Source organism: Dendropsophus ebraccatus, chromosome 12 (assembly GCF_027789765.1).
Source record: "Dendropsophus ebraccatus isolate aDenEbr1 chromosome 12, aDenEbr1.pat, whole genome shotgun sequence".
NCBI classification, from domain to species: Eukaryota; Metazoa; Chordata; class Amphibia; order Anura; family Hylidae; genus Dendropsophus; species Dendropsophus ebraccatus.
In genome coordinates, this window is record NC_091465.1 from 44,585,935 (window position 1) to 44,611,640 (window position 25,706).

At 45.9% G+C, this 25,706-nt stretch overlaps 2 protein-coding genes across 4 annotated transcripts in view; one reads left to right on the top strand and one right to left on the bottom strand.

Annotated features, from left to right (window-relative positions):
- Window positions 1-25,706, top strand: part of SHISA7 (shisa family member 7) — a 374,289-nt gene that overhangs the window by 82,451 nt on the left and 266,132 nt on the right. The window lies entirely within an intron of this gene.
- LIG1 (DNA ligase 1) overlaps window positions 11,034-25,706 on the bottom strand; it is an 82,769-nt gene continuing 68,096 nt past the window's right edge. For all 3 annotated transcript variants that reach the window (XM_069949088.1, XM_069949087.1, XM_069949089.1), the window contains exons 26-27: window positions 20,096-20,188; window positions 11,034-11,191 (exon numbers count right to left, since the gene is read on the bottom strand). In XM_069949088.1, coding sequence (XP_069805189.1) covers window positions 11,114-11,191; window positions 20,096-20,188 — 171 coding nt within the window. In that variant the 3' untranslated portion in view covers window positions 11,034-11,113. The remainder of the gene's footprint in view (window positions 11,192-20,095; window positions 20,189-25,706) is intronic.

Below are 25,706 nucleotides of genomic sequence, written 5' to 3' on the forward strand. Positions count from 1 at the left end.
AATAGAATCTTAAAGCGTTATGGTCATTTGGAGTAACTTTTGACATGTTATCAGATATGTCAACAGTTACTGATCTTCCTTCTAAGGCAGGCTGCAAACGTGAGACATAGCCGTGGGGAGTGTGCCGCAGCTGTGCCTCTCACCTCGACTGCCAATCAAAGTTAACTTGGAATCAAGCATATGTAGATACAATTATGGTGCATACATATTGCAAGAGAGTTTATACACAATAGTTCCAATGGACATTAACAACAGTATATTAGTCTCTGACTAGCAGGGTTAATTAACCACATTGAGTTCTGTCCACAACTATACCAAATAATAGCCTTAATAAATAACCACTGACACACAACAAGGCTAAACATTTAAAAATATAAATTTTATTATTAATAGGATTAAAAAAGGGGTTACGGACGCCAGAATCCACTATGGGTAAGAGACACTGTACCTTGGATAGATAGTCTCAGGTTGTGCAGGTCTGCGGTTGCGACCCTGAGGCCATGTGGATACACTGCATGTGCTGATACCTATGTCTTAGTGACGCTTGCCCATATATATGTAGATTATTATATCATTGTAGTACTGTGGTTTCGGTTTGTCCTTGCTGGATTCCTTTTTGCACCATGTAAAATATTGCAAGAGAGGCATGGTTTGGGAGCACAGATATCTGCCACTGAAGTGGTTAAACTGTGTCTGGTAAGCCCTGGGTGTGTCTCTGGTAACCAATGGGTTAACCCAGACACAGGTAAAGCAGGATTGATAGCCTGGTTGTCTGTGTTGGCCATAGCTAACATAGACAGATTGTAAAAATACGTACTTGGACCTGCTTTTTCTGGAGTGAGGTTGGAAGTGGGACGCTCACTCCACCCGGGCTTTGGTCCTGGGCTTCCATAACCCTCAGCTGGGGGTCATCAGGGCCTTAAAGAGAAGCTCACTGCAGTGCTGAGTGTGGCCAGACCTGGAGAACTGTCTGCTGGAATACTGAAGGTATTGCATGGGCCACACCATACTTTGTTATTTGTACCCGGGGGCTGGATAGCTGGTCCCATGTATAGTCAGGGATTGGTTATGTACTAGTAAGTGCTCAGCCGAGCAGGGTTTATTTGTGTTTAAGCCTTTGTTAAGGTTTGCTTTGTGTTTTGACGCTAAGTGTGAAATAAAAACACTTAAATTGGACGTGACCCTGTCTGTGTCCCTGCTTACTGCACTGCTAGGATCGACCAGAGCTATTCCCCACATATGGTGGCTCGGAGCGGGCATGGTGCAGTGAAGCATACACTTGTTGCATGTCCTGGCTTTCAACAGCGCTGAAGCAAAAAGCCACAACCATGGAGGAGCTGATTAAGCAGCTGGTTCAGTCCAACTTACAGCAGCAAGAAACTAACAGACTGCTAGGACAGCAGATGACAGCACTAGCGGCTGCACAAAAAAAGCTGGGTGCAGCGATGCCGGAACATGACGCCAGGAGGGAAGTCCGGAAAGCCATGACAAAGATGACGTCCGAGGATGACATAGAGGCATTCCTGATGGGCTTCGAAAGATTGGCCACCCGCGAAAGGCTGCCGCAGCAATACTGGACTGAGGTGTTGGCACCCTTCCTCATCGCAGAGCCACAGCAGGCCTACTTTGACCTAAGCGAGCAGGAAGCCCGGGATTATGCCACGGTGAAAGCAGAGATCTTAGCCCGCTTAGGAGTTGATCTACACCTTCGGGCTCAAAGAGTCCATAGCTGGAGGTACCAAGAGGCGTTCCCACCCAGGGCCCAGATGCACCACCTCATCCGCAAGTGGCTTCAGCCGGAGACATCAACCCCGACCCAGATGGTGGTGAAAGTTGTCTTGGACCGCTTTCTGAGGGCCTTGCCGAGGGAGATACAGCAGTGGGTGGGGCATGGGGACTCAACTGATGCTAATGCTCTGGTGGGGATGGTGGAGAGGTACTGGGCTACCCAAGCTCTGATGAAGAAGGCCTCTCAGTCCCCGGCCAACCCCAAGCCCCAAAGGCCCATGGTATCTGCTAGTTCCGGGCAAGATCAAATCCCTATGTCCGAGAGATACCCCAGGGGAGGAGGAGGGGGGAGGCTCCCATCTGTTGGTCCTGCCAGGAGCCTGGCCATATTGCAGCCAATTGCCCCCACGTAACTGAGCCTATGGACTGCAGCTCTGCACGGAGGGTGTCCCTTTATGCAGCCCCGGTTTTTACGCTGCCATTCCAGGCTCTGTCGATGAGTGCCACCTATGCCAGGTGACGGTAGCAGGGCACCAGGTCCTGGCCCTGCTGGACTCTGGAAGTCGGGTGACACTAATTAATGGGTCCCATATCGACCCTGGGTCTGTAACGGGCCACACAGTAGGGGTCCTGTGTATTCATGGAGATGTAAAAGTCTATCCCACCGTGGCTGTAGCCATCCAGACCTCCTGTGGAGAGAGACAACATGAGGTAGGGGTTGTCATGAACTTGCCCCATGACCTTATTTTGGGACGGGACTTCCCCTTGTTCTGGACTCTGTGGCGGAGAAATCAAAGGTTGGGGAGCCCACCGCCTAGAGTACGCCCCAAACAGAAAGGACAAGACCTAGACCCTGAGCCCAATGACCCAGACTCTGGGGTACCTGCCGTAGGGGTGACCTGTGAAGAAAATAATGTTAATTTTGTATTTCCCCTAGAGGTAATGGCAGGTGAGACTGAGGAGTCAGTGACCGGGCCACAGTTGTCGGATTTGGAGGTATCCCGTGACAACTTTGGCACCGCACAGCTCCAAGACCCCACACTGGTCCGGGCCAGGGAAAATGTTGTGGTAGTGAATGGGTTGCCACAGCCTGCCAATGCTAATCAAATATTTCCCCACTTTATGGTTGACCAAGACCTACTATACCGAGTTAATAAGTTGTTGGCTCATAAACATGTGCTTGGTGGACACCTAGGGACCACAAAAACGCTGGATCACATCTTGCAGCAATTCTATTGGCCAGGGGTATACGGTGAGGTTAAACATTACTGTGAGTCGTGCCCCGAATGTCAATTACATGCACCCATGGGACATTTTCGAAATCAGCTGGTACCTCTACCCATCATCGAGGTCCCATTTGAAAGGATCGCCATGGACTTGGTAGGTCCATTGGTTAGGTCTGCTCGAGGGCACCAGCATATACTGGTAGTAATGGACTATGCTACCCGTTATCCTGAGGCCATCCCACTGCGGCACACATCGGCAAAGCTTATAGCCAAGGAGCTATTTGCCATGTTTTGCCGAGTGGGACTACCCAAGGAAATCCTTACGGATCAGGGTACCCCTTTCATGTCCAAAGTCACCAGGGAACTGTGTAAACTCTTCAACATAAAACAGCTACGCACGTCTGTATACCATCCTCAGACAGATGGACTAATAGAAAGGTTTAGTAAAACCTTGAAGAGTATGCTGAAAAAGGTGGTGGACAAGGATGGGAGGGACTGGGATGTAATGTTACCCTATTTAATGTTTGCCATTCGGGAGGTACCACAGGCCTCTACTGGGTTTTTTCCCTTTGAGTTGATCTATGGCAGACATCCCAGAGGCCTTTTGGATATTGCAAAGGAGACTTGGGAGCAGGAACCCACCCCCCACAAAAGTATTATAGACCACATTGCTGGTATGCAGGACAGGATGGCGGCCATTATGCCCATTGTAAAGGAGCACATGGAGGCTGCTCAAAGGGCTCAAAGCCGGGTCTACAACAGGTCCGCCACAGTAAGGACCTTTAACCCGGGGGGCGGAGCCTGACCGGGGATGGAGTAAGACGCACGCCGCGTGAGCTCCCGCACACTACCGTCTCATACATGCTCCTGCGGGTTGGAGGACGGCGGCACCCACACACCCCACAGACCGGAGGACAGAGGACACGACGGGGATCAGATATGACCGGCGGGACATCTAAAAAGAGCACCCGGGAGCCCAGAGACACGGCGGCGCCATCCCACAGAGGCCTCCAAGATGGCGCCGGCTCCACTGTGCTGCGGTCCGGCGGGGCGCCCATACAGCAAGCTGCAGGCAGGTTAGCGGTGTGTGTTGGGGACTTGCCGGGGGAGCAGGAGGGCAGCCCAGGCATCAGCCAGAGCCGGAGCCCGCGTTCCCCAGACGCAATCCTGCCCGATCCTTCCTCACTGGGGCCCGCCATTATGAGGCAGCAAAGCCATGAGGCCCAGGTCCACAGGGAAGAGGAGGAGGAGGACGACATGCCTGAGCCCACAATGAGGGAGGTATTTCGAGCAGTAATGAAAGGTAACATGGCCATTGCCTCCCTACAACAGCAAGTAGGCTCTATTCAGGAAGAGCTGTCCTTTATGCGCCAAAATGTGCAAAAAGTCAATGAGAGAATGGCTGCTGCTGAGGGCAGAATCAGTGATCTGGAGGATAAGCTAGGCCCTGTTGCTAGGGATACTCGCAGACATGATCAGCAAATTTCTGCTCTCCTCCTCAAAGCAGATGATCTGGAAAATAGACTGAGGCGCAACAATGTGCGCATTGTGGGCTTCCCAGAAAAAGCAGAAGGCCCTAATCCCACCCGTTTCTTTGAATCCTGGATTAAGGATGCTATGGGAGAGGGGACGCTGTCACCTTTGTATGCTATAGAAAGAGCCCACCGAGTCCCTGCCCGCCCGCTGCCACCTGGGGCCCAGCCGCGCTCGGTTCTGGCGAAACTGCTACATTACAAAGACAGAGATGCTATCCTGCAGGCTGCACGCCAAAACCCTGATATTACCTACAATGGTTGTCGCATTTCCTTCTATCCGGATTATTCAGCCGAAATTCAAAAGAAGCGGGCACGCTTTACAGAAATTAAACGCAGGCTACGCCAACTTCATGTTCCCTATGCCATGCTGTACCCGGCCAAATTACGAGTTGTCGCTATGGGAGACACGCATTTCTTCACTGAGCCACGAGATGCTGACCGCTGGCTTGAAGCCCACCAGCAGCAGATTTGGCAAGGGGCCAACCTCTGATGTATTCCACGTCCCTTTGTTTTCCTCCATGGCGTGTGGAAGTTCTCTCCCTCTGCTGTGGAGAGTACATAATTCCTTTTGGTGCCTTTTGTCCTAAGCCCGCAGTTGCACCTTGTATCCTGATTGAAGCGGGGTGGCCCAAAGAAGATGCGAGCTTTTCACCTACACTCGGTAGTGTGGAGAACTGGTGGCCCCCACTGTCCACACGTAGTGGGCAATTGTTCCTGTTTTTGTTCTTTGTTCTTTTTTCTGTTTTTCTTTTTTCTATTTGTTCTTTTTCTAGTTGCTGGGTCTATCAGGCCCTGTATTTCTTGGCAACTCCCACACATTATGCATGTACTCTCTGCCCTCCGATATTTTTCATTGTACTATGTACTGTGCATTGATATGTCCATATTTACAAATGTATTTCTTTCTGTTCCCCTATGGCGAATGGCATTAGAGTGGTCTCCTGGAACATAAGAGGTCTGGGTGAGGCTGATAAGCGTTACGCACTGTTTGATAAATTACGTACTTTCCACCCCCTCATCTTGTGTCTGCAGGAGACCCACCTTACTAAAGACACAGCTCATTTGTTACACAGGTCGTGGATAGGCTGGAGCTATCATTCTTACTATTCACAGTATTCCCGGGGGGTGAGCATACTGGTCCATAAAAATATACCGTTTGTTTGTCTAAAGGTTCATGCAGACCCTCACGGACAGTTAGTTTGTTTGTGTTGCTCCATTTATGCTACTAAGTGGGTATTGTGTTCACTCTACATACCTCCACCATACAATGGCTCAGTCTTAAAAACAATTTTGAGTTTTGCTGCGTCACACCCGGATGCCTCACTGCTCCTCATAGGTGATTTCAATTCTGTTGTGAATGGCACCCTTCATAGGATGTCTGTGGTGGCATCGACCTCTACTGCGCGCCTGACCCCATTGGGTGCGCTCTTACCCTAGGTAGCTCTCTTTGATCTTTGGAGGGCACGGCATCCGGGTGTGCGCGCCTACTCATGTTACTCGGCCACACACTAGCCTGTCTCGCATAGACCTTGCCCTTGGGGATGCCCGGACGCTGTCCTTGGTGATAGAGGTAGAATATTTGCCGCGGTCACTCTCTGACCATTCCCCCCTGAGCCTCCTCCTGGAACACCCTGGGGTGTGGCGACCCACAGTGCGGTCCTGGCGCCTTAATCCGCATTGGCTTTCTATTATCGAGACGCCTGGTATTCAAATGGCAGCAGAAGAATTCTTTAACCACAATTCTGGTACTGCCACTCCGCAGATTGAGTGGGATGCCATGAAGGCGTATTTAAGAGGATATTTTATACAAACTATTACCCGAACTAAGCGAGCAAGAGGCTGCTCTCCAGGACTCCCTTCTACAGGCGGAGGAGAATCACATTGCAGGTACTTCTGCTGTTACCTCAGCTAGACTTAGAGACGCCCAACAGGTACTTACAGATTTTGACCTTGAATCCGCTGCCCATAAGAGAAACTTTGCTAAGCATATGTTTTTTGTAGAAGGCGAACGTACTGGGCATCTCTTATCGGTCATCACGAGTGCTCAAAAAAGTTCGACCTTCCTCACCCACATACGGAATAATGAGGGAGCCCTGGTGACCTCTACCCCTGACATTTTACAAGTTTTTTATTCTTATTATTCCAATCTTTATAGCTCCAAATTGGAGGCCACTCCCAATCATATCAGGGATTTCCTGTCTTCTATCCCCCTCCCGGTCCTAACTGCTGATGTACGGGAAACATTGGAGACCCCACTGACATTAGAAGAGCTAGAGGCTACGGCCTCCTCTATCACCAACAACAGGGCACCGGGGATGGATGGGTTGCCGGGAGAATTATTTAAAAAGGTGGGAGAAGTGCTGTTACCCAAACTGTTGGAGGTATGGAAGGCCTCTGTGGAATCAGGCTCCCTTCCGGAGTCCATGAGGGAAGCAATAATTGTAGTTCTACCCAAGCCGGGGAGAGATGTAACCTTGCCGGGCTCCTATAGACCCATCTCTCTGTTATCTACGGATATCAAGATAGTGGCCAAGGCCATAGCCAACAGACTCTCCCTCTACATGAATGCTCTAGTTCATCCCAACCAAACAGGCTTCATTCCAGCCAGGTCCACTGCCATGAATAATAGACGGTTGTATGTTAATCTCCAGTTGCCTTCGGAGGATTCGGGGGGGAGGGCGGTGTGTTCACTCGACGCTGTCAAAGCTTTTGACAGTGTTGAGTGGGCCTTCCTATGGGCAGTGCTGGACAAAATTGGGTTCGGGCCACACTTTATTTCTTGGATCCGGCTGCTATATTCCTCACCCTGCGCGCGTGTGAAAATAAATGGTGGCCTGTCTGCCAGATTTGATTTGCAGCGGGGTACGCTGCTTTTTGCATTAGCCATAGAGCCGTTGGCATCCCTGATACGTTGCCACCCGGGTGTGTGTGGTTTTAAGAGGGGTCCCCAAGAGGAGAAAATAGCCTTGTACGCAGATGACTTATTGTTATATCTAAATGACACTGAAGCATCTCTGGCTACGGCTATCACGCTTATTGATGACTTTGGCAGATTTTCGGGATTGTGTATTGGTTGGGACAAGACGGTGCTGCTGCCACTGGATGTTGATGTGGCACACATGCCTGTCCTCCCCTTTCCTCTCAAGATTGTCACGGAATTCAAATACCTTGGCATTGTTATCTCCAAGGATATTAAAGCCTATGAGCGATTGAATCTCACACCGATTCTTTCCAAATTTCAGGCCAAAATGGGGGTGTGGCGTAAGCTCCCTTTATCAGTGGTGGGACGCTCTAATTTGATAAAAATGGTATGGATGCCCCAACTATTATATGTACTGCATAATTCCCCGATATGGATTCCTCTCCGTTACTTTCATAAAATACACAGTTTATTCAGAGACCTTATCTGGGGTTCCCAGCGCCCTCGTATAAAGCTAGAAACCTTGCAGAGAGCTAAGACAGCATGGGGGCTGGCGGTGCCTAACGCCATGATCTATTTCTTAGCCTCTCAGCTCCAACATCTTAGGGGGTGGGAGACAGATGCGTTAATGGACCCTACTTTCCAATTATTACAAGCTCACTTTGGTACGGGGCAGTTATTTGAGGTCCTGGAGGCTAAACGTTTCTCAACGGCTGCAGCAGGCCTCCCTACACTTCAGCTTTATCATAGAGTCTGGTGGAAGGTTAGAGACATGTATGGGTTGTCCAGATGCTCTGCATACACCTCTATATGGGATACCCCCTGGTTGAGCGAGTTATTTTTCTTGGAAGGGTTTACACCATGGCGGGCACTTGGCCTTAGACGAGTGGAGCAGCTATATGTCAATGGTCAGCTAAAAAGTTTCCAGCGGCTGTGTGAAGAATTCCCCATCCCTAGGACACATTTTTACAAATACCTCCAGTTACGCCATGCGCGTGATAGTGAGGGGGACATTTTGTCCCGGGAACGGGTAATTATTCCGCCTATTCATATAGTGGGTGATTCTACTTCCACATCTGGTCTCATTTCCTTACTATATATCCACTTGCACGACAAGTTTTTAGAAAAACATCCGTTAAACATAAAGGAGAAGTGGGAGGCCGACTTGGGTCCCCTAGAGGATGAGTTGTGGAGGGAAATCTTGGAGATGACGCCCCGGTTGTCCGTGGGGGAGCAGCACCGACTGTCCCACTTGTATCTATTACACCGTGTCTACAGAACCCCGGAGTTCTTATTTAGAGTGGGACTTCGTCCCGATGCCCTATGTCCTAGGTGCCGGAGAGATGAGGGAGGGATCCTGCACATGTTCTGGCGGTGCCCAAAATTAACGAGGTATTGGCAGGAGGTGGCCTCAATTATTCACAAAGTCTATTCTGTTCACCTTGAACAGTCCCCCTTAGTTTGCATTTTAGGCTACATAGAGGATATAGCCTTACCTAATCCTGGTAAAATAGCTGTTGCTAGAATATTGTATATGGCTAGGAAGCTGATAGCTCAATCCTGGCTCGACCAGGACCCTCCGACGACTACTGTCTTTGTAGCTAAAGTCAATTGGCTTATTGCCAATGATAAATATGCCTATGAAAAGCGGGAGGCAATGAAAAAGTTTGAGAAGATCTGGGCCCCTTGGCTAGACACCCCCGGCATGGCACCGCTGTCACTTACTAGAGGCAGGCTCTCTCCCTCACCGGCCACCTAATTATGTATCTAGGAGTTTTTGCTTATAATGGAGGATATAGAACCTATTTACTGGTTGGCTGTTTGCACTGCTGTATGCTTCTCCTCTTCTGAAGGGTTGCCTCTTCGGACTAGGTTGGTTGTTGCCAATTTGTTGAGTTTCTTTTTCTTTCTCTTACTTCCTTTTCCTTTTATCTTCCTAGTTTCCTGTTTTGTACTGTTTTGAGCAGGGTTTGAGCTACTGTGCTAGCCTCCCTGTAGTTCTGTGTACTTTTATAATACAAAACTTCTAATAAACACTATTTGATTAAAAAAAAAAAAAAAAAAAAAAAAGAAGGACCTTTAACCCGGGGCGACCGGGTTTTGGTTCTAATTCCCACCGTGGAAAGCAAATTTTTTGCCAAGTGGCAGGGACCCTATGAGATAATCGAGCAGGTGGGGGAAGTTAACTACAGGGTACGTCAGCCTGGTAGGAGGAAGCCCGAGCAGGTGTACCATGTCAATTTGCTGAAAGCTTGGAAGGACAGGGAGAGTCTGCTTACAGAAAGGTCTCCAGCTAATCTCCCTTTTGTACTACCCCCTAAGGCTACAGTTGCGCCTGCGGTGGCCGGTGCGGAGGTGACAATTTCGGAAACCCTCACAAAAGGACAATGCCAAGAGGCTAGGGAATTTGTAGCCAGGAATACAGACGTGTTTTCGGAATTACCTGGGCACACATCTGTAATCAAGCATGACTGTCACAGAGCCAGGGGTAAAAATTTGTCTAAGACCATACAGAGTCCCTGAGGCACGTCGGCAGGCCATTGCAGAAGAGGTACGGAACATGCTACAGTTAGGCGTCATAGAAGAGTCCAAAAGTGAATGGGCCAGTCCCATTGTTCTGACTCCCAAACCAGGTGGGACTCTTCGTTTTTGTAACGATTTTAGAAAGTTAAACAAAGTTTCCAAATTTGACGTCTATCCCATGCCACGTGTAGACGAGCTTATTGAAAGACTGGGAAGCGCTCAGTATTTCACTACGCTCGATCTCACCAAGGGATACTGGCAAGTACCACTAACGGAGAGCGCTAAAGAAAAGACAGCCCTCATCACCCCTGAGGGTCTTTTCCACTATGTCATGTTACCGTTCGGACTTCACGGGGCCCCCGTGACGTTCCAACGCCTAATGGACATAGTGCTGAAGCCTCACAGGAGATACACATCAGCATATCTGGATGATATTATCATCTTCAGCTATGGCTGGGAGAGTCACTTGGCCAAAGTACAGGCCGTAGTGGACTCTCTAAGGGCATCTGGCCTCACTACAAACCCCAAGAAGTGTGCTGTTGGGATGGAGGAGACGCGCTACTTGGGGTATGTGATTGGACGAGGTATAATTAAGCCCCAGGTCAACAAGGTCGATGCTACCCAGGGATGGCCTCATCCCTGTCTGCTGGAATACTGAAGGTATTGCATGGGCCACACCATACTTTGTTATTTGTACCCGGGGGCTGGATAGTTGGTCCCATGTATAGTCAGGGATTGGTTATGTACTAGTAAGTGCTCAGCCGAGCAGGGTTTATTTGTGTTTAAGCCTTTGTTAAGGTTTGCTTTGTGTTTTGACGCTAAGTGTGAAATAAAAACACTTAAATTGGACGTTACCCTGTCTGTGTCCCTGCTTACTGCACTGCTACCTAGGATCGACCAGAGCTATTCCCCACAATATGAACAATTTTATAGATGGTTGTATGTATGGTGTATGTCATTACTGCAGCTATGTAACAAACCCAGAGAGGACGACCAGAGGAGCAACTTTAGACATGGCTGGGCTTAAACAGGTGAGTAAAGTTTTCTTTTGTATTACATGGACAGCCCTGTTAAATGATTTGATGACCACATGAAGCCTATAAAGAAATCTTTATTAAAAAATAAAAAAGCACAATAAGTGTACTGTTTATCCCAAGCCATGACAACAATCTTGCACTTTTCTAATAGAAGTCATCGTCTTCTTTCTCTGTAGAACCTACATTCTGAATTTGCTGTTGCTTTTTGTATAGTTCTGCAACCTGATAAAGATAAAAAACAGAATAAGATATCAGTATAGAAATCATAAAATTGAACGTCTAATAGTGTTTCTCAACCTTTTCGAGCCAAGTACCCCCAAGGATACGATTGATTACAAACATTGCCTTAATAATGCAGAGATCACACTGCAACCATAGGCTCTGTATGCAGTAGGGCTGGGCGGTATACCGTGAAAATACAGATACCGTCACTGGCGTCGGTTAACCGACCTCAACTTTGCCAGGACGGTATCTGCGGTATTTTCACTTTCATCTACCCGTCTGAGCCCTAAGCTGCACAGGTTGAAGGATGTCTCGTGTGCTGTGTGTGCAGGGATGCACAGACAGCACATAAGAGACTAGCACTGTGTGTCAGAGCGCGCCCCGCATCACCCGCCCGGCACAGCAACAACGGAGCCGCCACCCGCCCGTCCCTACGTCCCCCAACCCCCCGGCGTGTCAGAGCGCCCCGCATCGCCCGGCACAGCACAACGGAGCCGCCACCCGCCCGCCCCCGCGTCTCCCAACCTCTCGGCGTGTCAGAGCGCCCCGCGTCACCCGCCCGGCATGGCACACCACCCTTCTCGCCAGTTTCCGCGGCAAGCACAAGCATATCTAGCTATCTATCATCTATTGATCGATCAAGGAGATAGATGGATAGATAGATAGATAGGAGATAGATAGGTAGATAGATCTATCTCCTATCTATCTCCTATCTATCTCCTATCTATCTCCTATCTATCTCCTATCTATCTCCTATCTATCTCCTATCTATCTCCTATCTATCTCCTATCTATCTCCTATCTATCTCCTATCTATCTCCTATCTATCTCCTATCTATCTCCTATCTATCTCCTATCTATCTCCTATCTATCTCCTATCTATCTCCTATCTATCTCCTATCTATCTCCTATCTATCTCCTATCTATCTCCTATCTATCTCCTATCTATCTATCTCCTATCTATCTATCTCCTATCTATCTATCTCCTATCTATCTATCTCCTATCTATCTATCTATCTATCTCCTATCTATCTATCTATCTATCTCCTATCTATCTATCTCTCTATCTATCTCCTATCTCTCTATCTATCTATCTCCTATCTCTCTATCTATCTCCTATCTATCTATCTATCTATCTACCTTTCTCCTATCTATCTATCTATCTCCTATCTATCTATCTCCTATCTATCTATATCTATCTCCTATCTATCTATCTATCTATCTATCTATCTCCTATCTATCTATCTATTGATTGATCAAGGAGATAGATGGATAGATAGATAGGAGATAGATAGGCAGAGGAAATAGATGATAGATTGATAGATGACAGATTAACCTGTATATACTACATACACATCATACTGTATACACTCTGAGTCCCTATAGTACATAGCTATATACATGTCCTGTGGTGTGTCCATAGCTGTATGCTGTATATACACGACCTGTGGTGTGTACATAGTTTGGGTTGCTGCTCATTGAGTTACTGTACTTTTTTAAAAACATAATATTCCCAGTTTGGTATGGCCAAGTGGGTGTGGCTTGTAAAAGGGGGTGTTGCTTACAAAGGGGCGTGTCATAGTTATCGTCCATTTATCGTTACCGCAGCTATATATGTGATAAACCGCGATATTGATTTAGGCCAATATCGCCCAGCCCTAGTATGCAGTCTCTGTCACCAGTTGATTCCCAGATCACATCCTCCCATAACAATGTGACTGACCTGTATGATGCTAAGTCTGTTGTTTTCTTATTCACAGGATTTTTTTAGCCCCCTCTTTTTTTTTTTTTTTTTTTTTTTAACAGAACATTTATATTAATCATAATTGACCCCTAAGTGAGGTGTCCTGAAGAAAATGCACTTGAAAACAGCCCAAACTACTCAGTGGTTGACATAAAAAAGGGCATCAAAGTGAAAATACAAAATTGTGATTTAAAAAAAAATTACTTTGGGGGACTGATTTTCAACTGCACCCTAAAGGGCACCTCCCTTTTTTTTTTTTTTTAATTTCAAATATTTTTTTATTTTCCAAAATATACATTTAACAATTCACTATACATAATTAATGGGTTACAATAAGTTATTCAAGATCATACATAATACACATACACAGACATGAATCACAAATTTTTAGTCCATCATATCATTACGTGTTCCCCTCAGGAAATACGGACTGTTATCTGCAACCCATACAATCTAAAAAAATCTTTATTAACCCCTATAAAACCCCAACCAACCCCACCCATCCCACCCATGCCGTGAAGGAGGAAGAGGGGAAGCGGAGGAAAAGGAGGAGAAAAAGAGAAAAAACAAACAAAAACAAAGTATATATATATATATGCATAAACATAATAATCAATAATCTCATTGTACCCATGAATCCCATACATGATGGAAATTCTTTTGGCCCCTTGAGGTACGATAATAGACTTTTCCATATTGCTGGGTCTTTTCTTTCTCTTTTCCTTCCTCCCCTCCTCCCTCCTCTAAATTCCCTATCTCCTTTAATATTCTTCCCACAACAATGCAGAACAACAGGAAAAAAAAAAAAAAATGGGCACCTCCCTTAAGGGTAATTTATTAATACAATTTTTCTGACAGAAAAATGGCAAAAAAAATTAAAAAGAAAAATGCCCCATGTAGAAATAATAATGCCCTCTTCCCAATATTAATGCTCTCCTTGGCCGGTATTAATGCCCACCCTGTAGCTGGATGTAATGTCTCCTGTAGCCAGATATGCCAGTAGCTAAGTATGTCCCTTGCAACCAGATATGCCCCCTGCAGCCAAGTATGACCTATGGATGCCTAGTATGCCCACTTCACCCATGTAGCCTGTAGCTGTATGTCGCTTTCTTTTAGGTATGCCCCTTGCAGCTGGATATGTCCGCATGTAGCAAGATACTTCCACACTATGCAGCCAGGTATGTCCTTTTGCAGTCAGATACCTCCCCCTCATGTAGTCAGATACCTCCCCCTCATGTAGTCAGATACCTCCCCCTCATGTAGTCAGATACCTCCCCCTCATGTAGTCAGATACCTCCCCCATGTAGTCAGATACCTCCCCCATGTAGTCAGATACCTCCCCCATGTAGTCAGATACCTCCCCCTCATGTAGTCAGATACCTCCCCCTCATGTAGTCAGATACCTCCCCCTCATGTAGTCAGATACCTCCCCCTCATGTAGTCAGATACCTCCCCCTCATGTAGTCAGATACCTCCCCCTCATGTAGTCAGATACCTCCCCCTCATGTAGTCAGATACCTCCCCCTCAGGTAGTCAGATACCTCCCCCTCAGGTAGTCAGATACCTCCCCCTCAGGTAGTCAGATACCTCCCCCTCAGGTAGTCAGATACCTCCCCCTCATGTAGTCAGATACCTCCCCCTCATGTAGTCAGATACCTCCCCCTCATGTAGTCAGATACCTCCCCCTCATGTAGTCAGATACCTCCCCCTCATGTAGTCAGATACCTCCCCCCATGTAGTCAGATAACTCCCCCTCATGTAGTCAGATACCTCCCCCTCATGTAGTCAGATACCTCCCCCTCATGTAGTCAGATACCTCCCCCTCAGGTAGTCAGATACTTCCCCCCATGTAGTCAGATACCTCCCCCCATGTAGCCAGTTACCCTCCCCATGTAGTCAGTTACCTCCCCCCATGTAGCCAGTTACCCTCCCCATGTAGCCAGTTACCCGCCCCATGTAGCCAGGTACTGGGGACACTGGGAATCATACTGAGTATAAGATGCTGGAAAGCTGTGTGACCTCGGGTATACAATGTGCTGGATGACCTCCTCGGGTATACAATGTGCTGGATGACCTCCTCGGGTATACAATGTGTTGGATGACCTCCTCGGGTATACAATGTGCTGGTTGACCTAACTGGCAGTGAGAGTTCACATACAACCTGCGGTTGGCGCCAGGGGGTGGGGCTTGTTATCAAGGGGCGGAGCTTATCGGGACATACCCGGGATCAGTCAGGGGTAGTAAATCCTATATCAGTGGCCCCCAGCCTTTGAGTAACCTGCCCTCCCCAACACCAAGCCTACTACCTACATTTATAGTGGTGCTCCCTGGCCTCCAGCAGCTGCCAAGTGCAGTCAGCCAACTCTTCCCAGGGAGATACTTGTCAACTGGATGCTTCAGCAGCCGCAGTGCCTCTCCTCGGCTCCCTCACAGACAGAGCCCGCAGTACATGTACTGCACGGTGACCGGAGCCCACAGGAAGCTGCTGGAGCCCCGGCAGCGCACCACACAGCCTCCTCCTCCTTCCCGACCATTACCAGCCTCACACTGCAGCAGCAGACAGGGGAGCTGAGGCACAGTGCACAGACATGTGCGCCTTCAGCTCCTTTACTGCCGCGCTCCCGCTTCTCTCAGCCCGGCTCCTGCGTACCCCCCAACTTGCCCCGCAGGTTGAGAAACCCTGGTCTAATACACATTATAAAATGTAATTGTATTCTTATACATTTATGAGCTTCCACTGACAACCATGGGGAAAAAAACAAGACACACTTCATCTCACTTCTGCCCTGCTGGAAAACTGCTCCCTCATAATGATTATGAAATGGAAGAGCATGTGTTTAGTGCCGTTCTCCACAAATAAGATTTATAATACTTCTAGGAGCCAGGAAGGCTAAATCCCCCTTCTGGAGTGCAACCTGTCAAATACGTCATCCGTCAGAAGCTGCCCAAATCAAATTCCACCATAAATCTATTTTCACGCTGTGTTTCAGATGATTTGCTATCCCACACTTTTTTTATTTTTTTTTATCAAATGTGTTAACAAATCCTAGTGCAAAGAAAGTAAAGTTCGCCAAACATCTGCCCAATAAACTTCTATTTTATGCCTGGATCCATTCCCACCTTGATGTAATAAAGATGTATGAGAGCCAATCTCCCAGATGTAGTATAAAGGCGTATTACTAACATGATACCGCTCAATTTACACAGTGAGAGTGTAGATATTGCCTTTGCTGACACTTAATAGCAGAGTTCTTTGTTCCTCACCGTGGTCTTGTACTGTAGAAAAACAAAAGTGATAATCCCCCTCTTATTCACCCTTGTTTGCCACTTGTTTTGGTAATCCAACACCAAGAAAATCCATGGAGTGGAAATAGAGTATAAATCCAACCCAACATAATAAAACCCGTACAAAAAGTGCCCAAGGAGGAATAAGGCATAAATAATACACACAGTAATAATGTCTGCAGTCCCTACAAACTGACATGAATGAATATTAGAAAATATACAAAACATCTAGTATATGTAGGAATATACAATCAATATCAATGCAAAAAAATAAAATATATATACACCACCACCATTGAGAATACTGACCACCTGTGATCCCAAACATACACTGCGGTTCCCAGCTTTGTCAGGGGGTGAGGGTCGCAAAGGGTTTGGGTTCAGCACATATATTTGTCACTAACCAATGGGACCCTTATTGATAGATGAAACCTCCTATCCAAATGCTTTTGTATGCAAAAGAGGGGTCTGTGGAGTCTCAGTTACGAGTCTCAAAACACAGGAATAGCCAGATATCCCTCCATGGGAGGAAAGCCTATTGCCAAGGGGGTGACTCCCAGTGGGGAGATCACCAAACCAACCTGATAAGTAGCCCCTTAAGTCCCACTCGGTTGCGAGTATTGGAACACAAATAGGGAAATACCAGAGTGGCCCCTTTTTGTGTCAAAGTCTAACTCTGTGGCGGGTATTGCGACATGACAAGGGTTTACCAAGGCAGGCAATCATCCACAGACTGCCGTTTCGAGGTAGTTGCCCCTCGTCAGTGTGGAGTAGGATTCTGGCTAACAGGGGCAATGAAAAATAGACCAACAAAACACAGCAATCGCTGAGCTTAGGGAGACCAGCGGAAAAAAAAAAATCAAATGGAGTACTCACTGAAGAGTCTATACTGATGCATTGCCCCCTTTAAATACAAATATGCAAAAGAGGGGTCTTTGGAGTCTCAGTTACAAGTCTCAAAACACAGGAATAGCCAGATATCCCTCCAGGAGAGGAAAGCCTATTGCCAAGGGGGGTGAGTACTCCATTTGATTTATTTTCGCTGGTCTCCCTGAGCTCACCAAATGCTTATGTAAAAGCAAATGTGCCTAAAATCTCACTTGCCACATACCTTGCACCTGTATCATTATATGACCCTCTATGTAAATGAACCGGCAGACATCTCCTAATGAAAAGAAATCTAGCCCCGCCAACCTAATCTCTGGAGCAGCAAAAAATAAGTGATGATGTGCATCCATCGGCATCACAATTTTTTTTTCTTTAGCTTTTTGTGGCTACGTAAGTACACATGTAAAAAAAATGCCAGCTGCCTTTTTAAATCATGACTTGTTAGGATGCTGCCGCCTTTACTAGCTGATAAGTACTAGCACAGCTTGAATCCCTATAGCACTTGGTTCTTCTACAATGCAAGAGAGATCTCTATTCCTATGGGCTGGCCAACATTGATGTATAGGAGTAATTCCCTGCCACTGCAGTTTGCCATGGGTGCTCTTTTCCCTACTTACATTCTGATACAATACAACTGGGGTAAAAAGTTATATGGAATGTGTTAGAAAATCAACTATACTTTAAAATAAGTTTAACATTGAAGAATTTTAGACCTAGTCAAAGAAATCGATGAGATTAGTCTGACATGATCTGCCTGCAGTAAAGCCATGCTGTTTGGATCCATCAAGGTATTGATTTTTAGGTGATCACTAATCTTTCTAAGTTTCTAGCATGCACACTACGGAATTCGCGCATACGGCCCGCCGCAGATACCATCGCTCATACCCGCTTGCGGCGGTGAGCATCTCCGCCCGTGACATAAACACTATTTTATGGTCGGGCCAATCCCACCATCCGCTGAAAGAATAGACATGTCAATTCTTTCGACAGACGGCGGAATCAGTCTGTGCCTAGAATGGAGTCTACGGCACAGACGGAGATGCGCGCACCTGTGAGCAGGGGCCAGCGACGGAACGTGCAGCAGCCTTTACGCACGTATTTCGTAGTGTGCATGCACCCTAAAGGGGCAAGTTCCTTTAAAATATCAGCCTCTAAAAACACTGGAGCTTAAACTTTACAGCTGGAGGCAAAGCTATGTCCAACCACTTTGTAATTGTAAAAGTCGCCTTCTGAAAACAGTGAGCAGAAGTAGCTATTCAGATGGGCAGCAACTGACTTATCTCCATCAATAAAGGAATCAAAATGACCCCTCTCTACACTCATCTACCTTGTACTATCCTTCCACCCCTCCCCTTCCTGCTGCTCTCTCTAAAGGTAGGTATACACCTTCAATAACTGATGGGCAAACAATCATTCAGCTGTCAGGTATCTCCCCCGTCCATCCCATACACAGGAATGTTCGACATGGCCGAGTGATCCTATACAGAACGTATAGTGCGGGTTAAAGGGGTTGTTCCGGCAAAAGCCTTCTTGCAAGACACGGGGCTAAGTCATGATTACCGCAATGTCAAATAGCTGCAATGCCTCAATGACAGAGACACAGTGTGAGCGTAGTTTTGCCCGCACACAATGATCGAGACTTTACCCTAACACATCTTGGAAGTAAGTTATCTTATGAAGTGAGTGCCAGTGAGCAGAAGGCTAGATGAGGGAACCTCAAGCATGCTCTGGTTTTGATCAAACCCAAGCGTGTGACATTTGATTACTGCGGGCTGCAGAAGTTGGATGCAGCCCTAGGAAATCCTGGAAAACATGGATACAGCCTATGGCTATACCCACATTTTCCAGGCAGCATTAGGGCTGCATCCAACTTCTGCAGCCCCCAGTAATCAAACAACACACGCTTGGGTTCGATCAAATCCAGAGCATGCTTGAGTTTTCCCTCATCTATATTTAGCCATCTTCTTCTCACCAGACTAACCCTTTAGGCTGCAGCCAGAGAGCTCTGGCAGTGTGCAGTTGGAACTAAACTGATTGTACAGCAGCAACATTTCTGGAAAGTTCTAATGAAAACTATTTACACTCCACTCCAGTCCTAAACTACCCCCAACAGGTCATGTTTTGTGGATTTCCTTACTATTTCACAGTCATATAGTAAGTGCATCAAGAGTTCTTTCTACGGCATTAATAATAATAATAATAATAATAATAATAATAATAATAATAATAATGCTTTTTATTTGTATAGCGCACACAGATTCCACAGCACTTCACATAGTTTTTGCCAATTATTGCTCCCTGTCCCCAATAGGGCCCACAATCTAAATTCACCTATCTGTATGTTTTTGGGTGTGGAAGGAAACCCACACAAACACGGAGAGAACATACAAAGTCTTTGCAGATGTTGGCCCACCAAGGGCAACATCTGCAAAGAGTTTGCATGTTCTCTCCGTGAACCCAGGACCCCAGTGCTGCAAGGCTACAGTGCTAACCACTGAGCCACCGTTTCTGGCCTTCTGAGAATACTGGAGTTGAGAAACACTGACCTAGAACTACTGCTGCGGTTCTGAAGACAAAGGGTGGTCATGCTTTGATTGGGTTTAGATTGACATTATACACTCTTCATTTTGTTAATTTCCACACTCCCATGCTGAGGGAGAGAGTGCCCTAAATGAGGTTACTTTTCAGGCATCAACACTGTACCGGTAAATCAGAAGTTTAGCAACTTATGCATATGCAACATGGCACCCCAAAACGAGTCCAGCAAAATCTGTACTAAAAATGGCACTCCTTCCCTTCTGAGCCCTGCTGGGTGCCCAAACAGTAGTATAAAGTCACATATAGCATACTGCCATACTCGGGAGAAATCGGTGTAACAAATTTTGGGGTGCAGATACCCCTGTGTTTCTTGCAGAAACAAGTCATTTTTGTCTAAATGTACATTAAAAAATGAAAATATCAGAATAATAATTTAAAGTAATGTGTTACCTGAAAACTGTTTGTTGCTTCTTCAGGCTTTTTATCATCTCGAATACGAAGGAAACGAGGGAAACGCAGGGAGATACCCCTTTCATCTTCCACCTAAAACCAAAGACATTAAGTGAGTTTATTTTATATTTAAAAAGAGCTGGCTGCACATGTGCTGTGCACCTATTTATTCCGGGGAACATCACATCTCTCACGTCTTGTGATCAAGGAGGGTTCGATCGGTCAGCCCCCTACTGATCAGCTACTTAAAACCTATCCAATGGATAAGGATCAACTTTTCTTTGTAGGATAATCCCTGTGAAGCAGCAGTGCTACTGTCTGATCAAATTTACTTATATATTCATAAACATATACTATCACTGACTGAAAATCTGTAAGTACAAGGGCTGCTGATGCATAAAATATCGGCAATGCTCGCTTTACCATAACTAAGGGCACCTTTACTCTACCTTTTCGGCTCATTATAGACATGTGTAATAGGGATAGCGATCAGCCAACAAACAGGTGTTTGCTGATCACAGGGTTTTTAAAAGTTTAAAAATCACTTTTTAACTATCTGTCTGGATTTGGAATCCAAATATGGATACCTATCTGTTTGGACTACAAAAGGGTAGGGATGTAGCTAAGGGGTCATGGGCCTTGGTGCAAAAGTTTGGCATGGGCACAAGTCCCCTAATGCAACTTCTCTTCACAGTTGCAATCCTATTTATAACTTTCACCTCTCCATCGATTGAAGCTGCACTGCAAACAATGAAGTTTCTTGAGTCTTAAAGAGTCACTGTCGTTAATTTTTTTTTTGCAGAAATCAATAGTCCAGGCGATTAAGAAACTTTGTAATTGGGTTTATTAGGCAAATACGCCATCAGCATTCAAAAAGCCTTTTCCCAGGTCCCCCCCTCCTCTCCTTTCTGTCATCCACTGCTCAGAATCAGGAAATCTTGACTGTTTTTTCATCAGTCAGATGCTGTCTGTGCTATGGAAAGGGGAGGGGGGAGGAGGAAGGTGCGAGACAGTGGGCAGCTGAGAGCCGAGGACAAAGGATAACACAGTGGGGGAGCTATTGAGAATGCTATTCAGAGGTCAGAGAGGTCAGTGGTGACTGCAGAGGAGAGAGCCTGTGATGTGAATGTAAATTAACTCTTTGTTGTCCTGTTTTGGTGCCTCTACTTTCTCTTTCAATAGTAGAACAGTGAAGACGGGGGGAGAGCTTCAAACTTCTTTTTCATTATGAAAATTCATTTTTCAGCTAATAAACTCAATTACAAAGTTTCTTAAAATCGCCTGGACTATTGATTTCTGCAAAAAAAAAAAAAAAATTAACAACAGTGACACTTTAAAAGATCAAGGCTAAAAGATCTTAGACAGTCATTTGAAATGGGGATAACACCTTTGTGTCGTAGTTTTAATATTAGCACATGTGCATTACTCTTGCCTGAAGGTCTACAAAAAGTAATAATAAAAATTCTACAGATACAACTCAAGTTACAGACAAGAGACTGGAGACATTCCAAAGAACGAATGAGGGATTTGGTGGTATAGAAGTCCAAGGGATCCTGATATTCTAAGGCAGAGCACACAAAGCCTGCCAAAAATTTTACATAGCACAGAATGAATGTTCACGTCACAGGCCACCACTGCCGATCCCCACATACACGTGAGCTATGCAAACGGGAACATGTTATGGCCAAATAATTCTGGCGTCAAGTTTTATGCCCCAAGAAGAACTGGATCAGACATGCTGAAATTCAGCATGCTCAACTCTTCGCTTCCTTGACATCTGCTGTTAGGGAACAGTCAGGATCCCTTCAAATGTTAAGGCTTGGTTGGAAATGACATTATTAATTATAAATGGGATTACATTTTTTTTTTTTATTCCATTGACCCTCCATGTTATGGTGACAACACACAGGGAGATAGATATTTATAATTTATATATAATGTAAATATAAGCGTGTTACATCATCTTTTGTGGCTGCCTCTCTGAAAGTTGTAGGGACAGCTTGAAAAAAACATAGATAATCAATTACTTTGGCTGCGTAGTTTTAAGTCACATATGCTCAGCCACCACTCCATTCATTTTCTCTATAACATCTGCACATAACAAGTGTTGTACTCTGCTACATTCAAAAATCCCACTTACAATGAATGGTCAGTGGATGAATGAATGTTGATGCTCAATTTACTTAGGGCACAAGAGACCTAAATTCTTGTGACCGGTGGGGATTCCAGTGGTCAGACGGGCTTTGGCTGCCTGAGAGGATGATGGCAGGGGGATGCTTGGTGTCCCTCCAGTGCTCTGTGTCCCTCAGTGTCCCCCTGCCATCATCTTCTCCAGCAGCCACAGCCCGCACAGCTCTGGGAGTCGGGTCGTGACATCACCATATTATCCAGGAAGTGAGGCCTTGATGCAGTAGTAAATGCAGGGAAAAAAGCACTTTATGCGCATTTCCTGTAATAAGTGTATATTGGTGATTTGTATATCTTTTGGGGGGCAATACAATACTTTCATGAAAATTTTCGCCTGACTTCTCCTTTAAGTCTGCTGATTGCTTTTTTGTAAAGTTTTTTTTTTTTTTGTTAGCAGCTGAAGAGTTAAACTGGAGTTGCAGCATCTATCTGCCCAGATATGTAACATCATATCTCAGGGCTCCAGATGGCGACCAAAATGGTCGCCAATGCGACTGACATTTTGCAAATGGCGCCCAGATTTATTAATCTGGGCGCCATTTGCGACTGGCCCCGGCGGCGGCGCACTGTCTCTTTAAGGACAGTGACCGCCTTCCGCACGCTGCACCGAAGCGTGTCTCCGCACACTGGGGACACGCTTCTCCAGTGACGTCATCTAGCACGTCCGTCATTCATTGGACGGACGGCCGCAGAGGCGCCACACTCATCCAGCGCCTCTCTCCCGCCTCTCCTCACCCGGCGGATCCTCAAGTTCACCCCAGCGGCACCATACTTAGATTGTTGGTGACTGGGTGAGTATAACCGTAGCGGCGGCAGGGGCGGCGGCCGGCCAGTAATGTGTGTGGGGGGGACCGCGGCCTGGGTAGTGTGTCTATTGTGATGGTGGCCAGGTGCGGTAGTCAGTGCGTGGGGGTGGGGGGGATGTATACACTGCACAGTACCACTTCCCTCAGTGTCTGTATGTATATACACTGCACAGTACCACTTCCCTCAGTGTCTGTATGTATAGACTGCACAGTACCACTTGCCTCAGTGTCTGTATGTATATACACTGCACAGTACCACTTCCCTCAGTGTCTGTATGTATAGACTGCACAGTACCACTTCCCTCAGTGTCTGTATGTGTAATAGACTGCACAGTGCCACTTCCCTCAGTGTCTGTATGTGTAATAGACTGCACAGTGCCACTTCCCTCAGTGTCTGTATATATATACACTGCACAGTACCACTTCCCTCAGTGTCTGTATGTATACACACTGCACAGTAGTACCACTTCCCTCAGTGTCTGTATGTATATACACTGCACAGTACCACTTCCCTCAGTGTCTGTATGTATAGACTGCACAGTACCACTTCCCTCAGTGTCTGTATATATATATATAGACTGCACAGTACCACTTCCCTCAGTGTCTGTATATATATAGACTGCACAGTACCACTTCCCTCAGTGTCTGTATATATATAGACTGCACAGTACCACTTCCCTCTGTCTGTATATATAGACTGCACAGTACCACTTCCCTCAGTGTGTGTGTATGTATACACTGCACAGTACCACTTCCCATATACATTGTCACAGGGGCTATATGTCATCGGCTGCCGGGATAGATATATATATATATATATATATATATATATATATATAGTAGATCATTGCCGGTAAGATGGCAGCTGGCTGAGGGAACACACCGGCAGCAGGGGGGGGGGGGGCCTGGGCTTTTATATTACTAATATAATGGACTTGTCCATGACAATTAGGTAATTATCCTTATTGTTATATACAGGCTACTGCAATTGGCTCAATGGCGAAACATAAAATTACAGATTTTTTTTTAGGATGCTCATGCATCTTTCAGCCAGTCTACTATAATAGATCAGGATAATTCAGATGAAACGCTTTCATTAGTCAGTGAAAACGGCACATCAGATCAAGCAAGCAATTCCAGCAGTGCAACAAGAATTTCCGTCCACAGGAGCAGACATTTTAAGAGTGTGTGGCTTCAGGAATTTCCTTGGCTTAAATACAATAAAGAGAAAGGAGTGATGTACTGTGAGTTTTGTTCCAAGGCAGGTGATGTTGCTGGAAAGACAGATTTCATTAAAGGAACAGATCATTTCAAGAAAGAAACAATAAAAAAACATGGAGATAGTCTGAAGCATAAAAATGCTCGTGACTGTATAATAGCTAGGAGTGCCCCAAAACAGACACCTTTAGCTCGTGCTGTAGCTCATGCTTGTGAAAAAACAGCTGAGAAAGACTTTAAAGAAATGAAGATTAAATTTAATGTGGCCTACATGATAGCACGTGAAGAGCTACCATTTACAAAGTATGCGGCTCAAATCTTACTTATGAAGAAAAATGGAATGGATATATCCAAGACATATGACAATGACACTGCATGTGCAGAGATTATTGGTTGCATTGCAGAGGAATTTAAAGCTCAAACATTAAATGAAGCTGCAAAGGCAACTTACATTTCAATCATAACAGACTGTGGAACTGATGTATCAGGAAGTGATAATGTGATAGTATACTGCAGGTATATTTTGTCAGGTGTCCCTGTGAACCGTCTGGTAGGATTAGGTGCACTTCAGCATAGCCATGCTCGGGGAATACTAGAAAGTATTGGAGATATTTTTAGTGCAGACCACAGAGATCCATATTGGTGGCACCATAAGCTCAGTGCTTTTGGTGCAGATGGAGCTAGTGTCAATATGGGTGCATCAGGTGGTATAGGTGCCCTAATGAGAAAAGAGATAGGAGAGCATATACTCTCATTTCACTGCTTACCGCATCGTTTGGAACTGGCCATGTTAAATACACAAAAATGTCTACCTATGGTCCAAAAAGTATATGATCTTCTGCATCTTGTCTGGAAGACTTATCACTTTAGTCCCAAAAGTAAACGGGAGTTGAGAGTCATTGGTGCAGAGTTAGGCTGTAAAATCCACTGTCCCTCAGCAGTAAAGACTCAGCGCTGGCTACCTCATATCTTCCAGGCACTCTCTGTTTTCCTGTCGTTTGATCAAGAAACTGGGCAAGGGCAGTACACAGCTGTGCACCATTATATGGAACATCTTTCTGTATCCTCAAAAAATAGTGACATTTCAGGAAGAGCCAAGCACATTGTGCAGCAAATGGAGAACCTGATGTTTGTTGCATTTTGTCATTTCCTCCATGACCTTTTTGGGGAGATCTCAAAGTTAAGTCTGACTCTCCAGAAGAACTCTCTCATCCTTCCCCAAGCAGTTGCTGCCATTAAAACGTGTATCATGACAGTTAACAACTTTAAAGAAGTCCCACTGAGAAATGGCAAATTGCAAGAGTTTTATAAAAAAATTAATGTAGAGGAAATGCAGACTGGCACACAGAGAGCAAGTCAAATGGCTAAAAGACGCAAGACGAGTCATACCAGGTGTATTG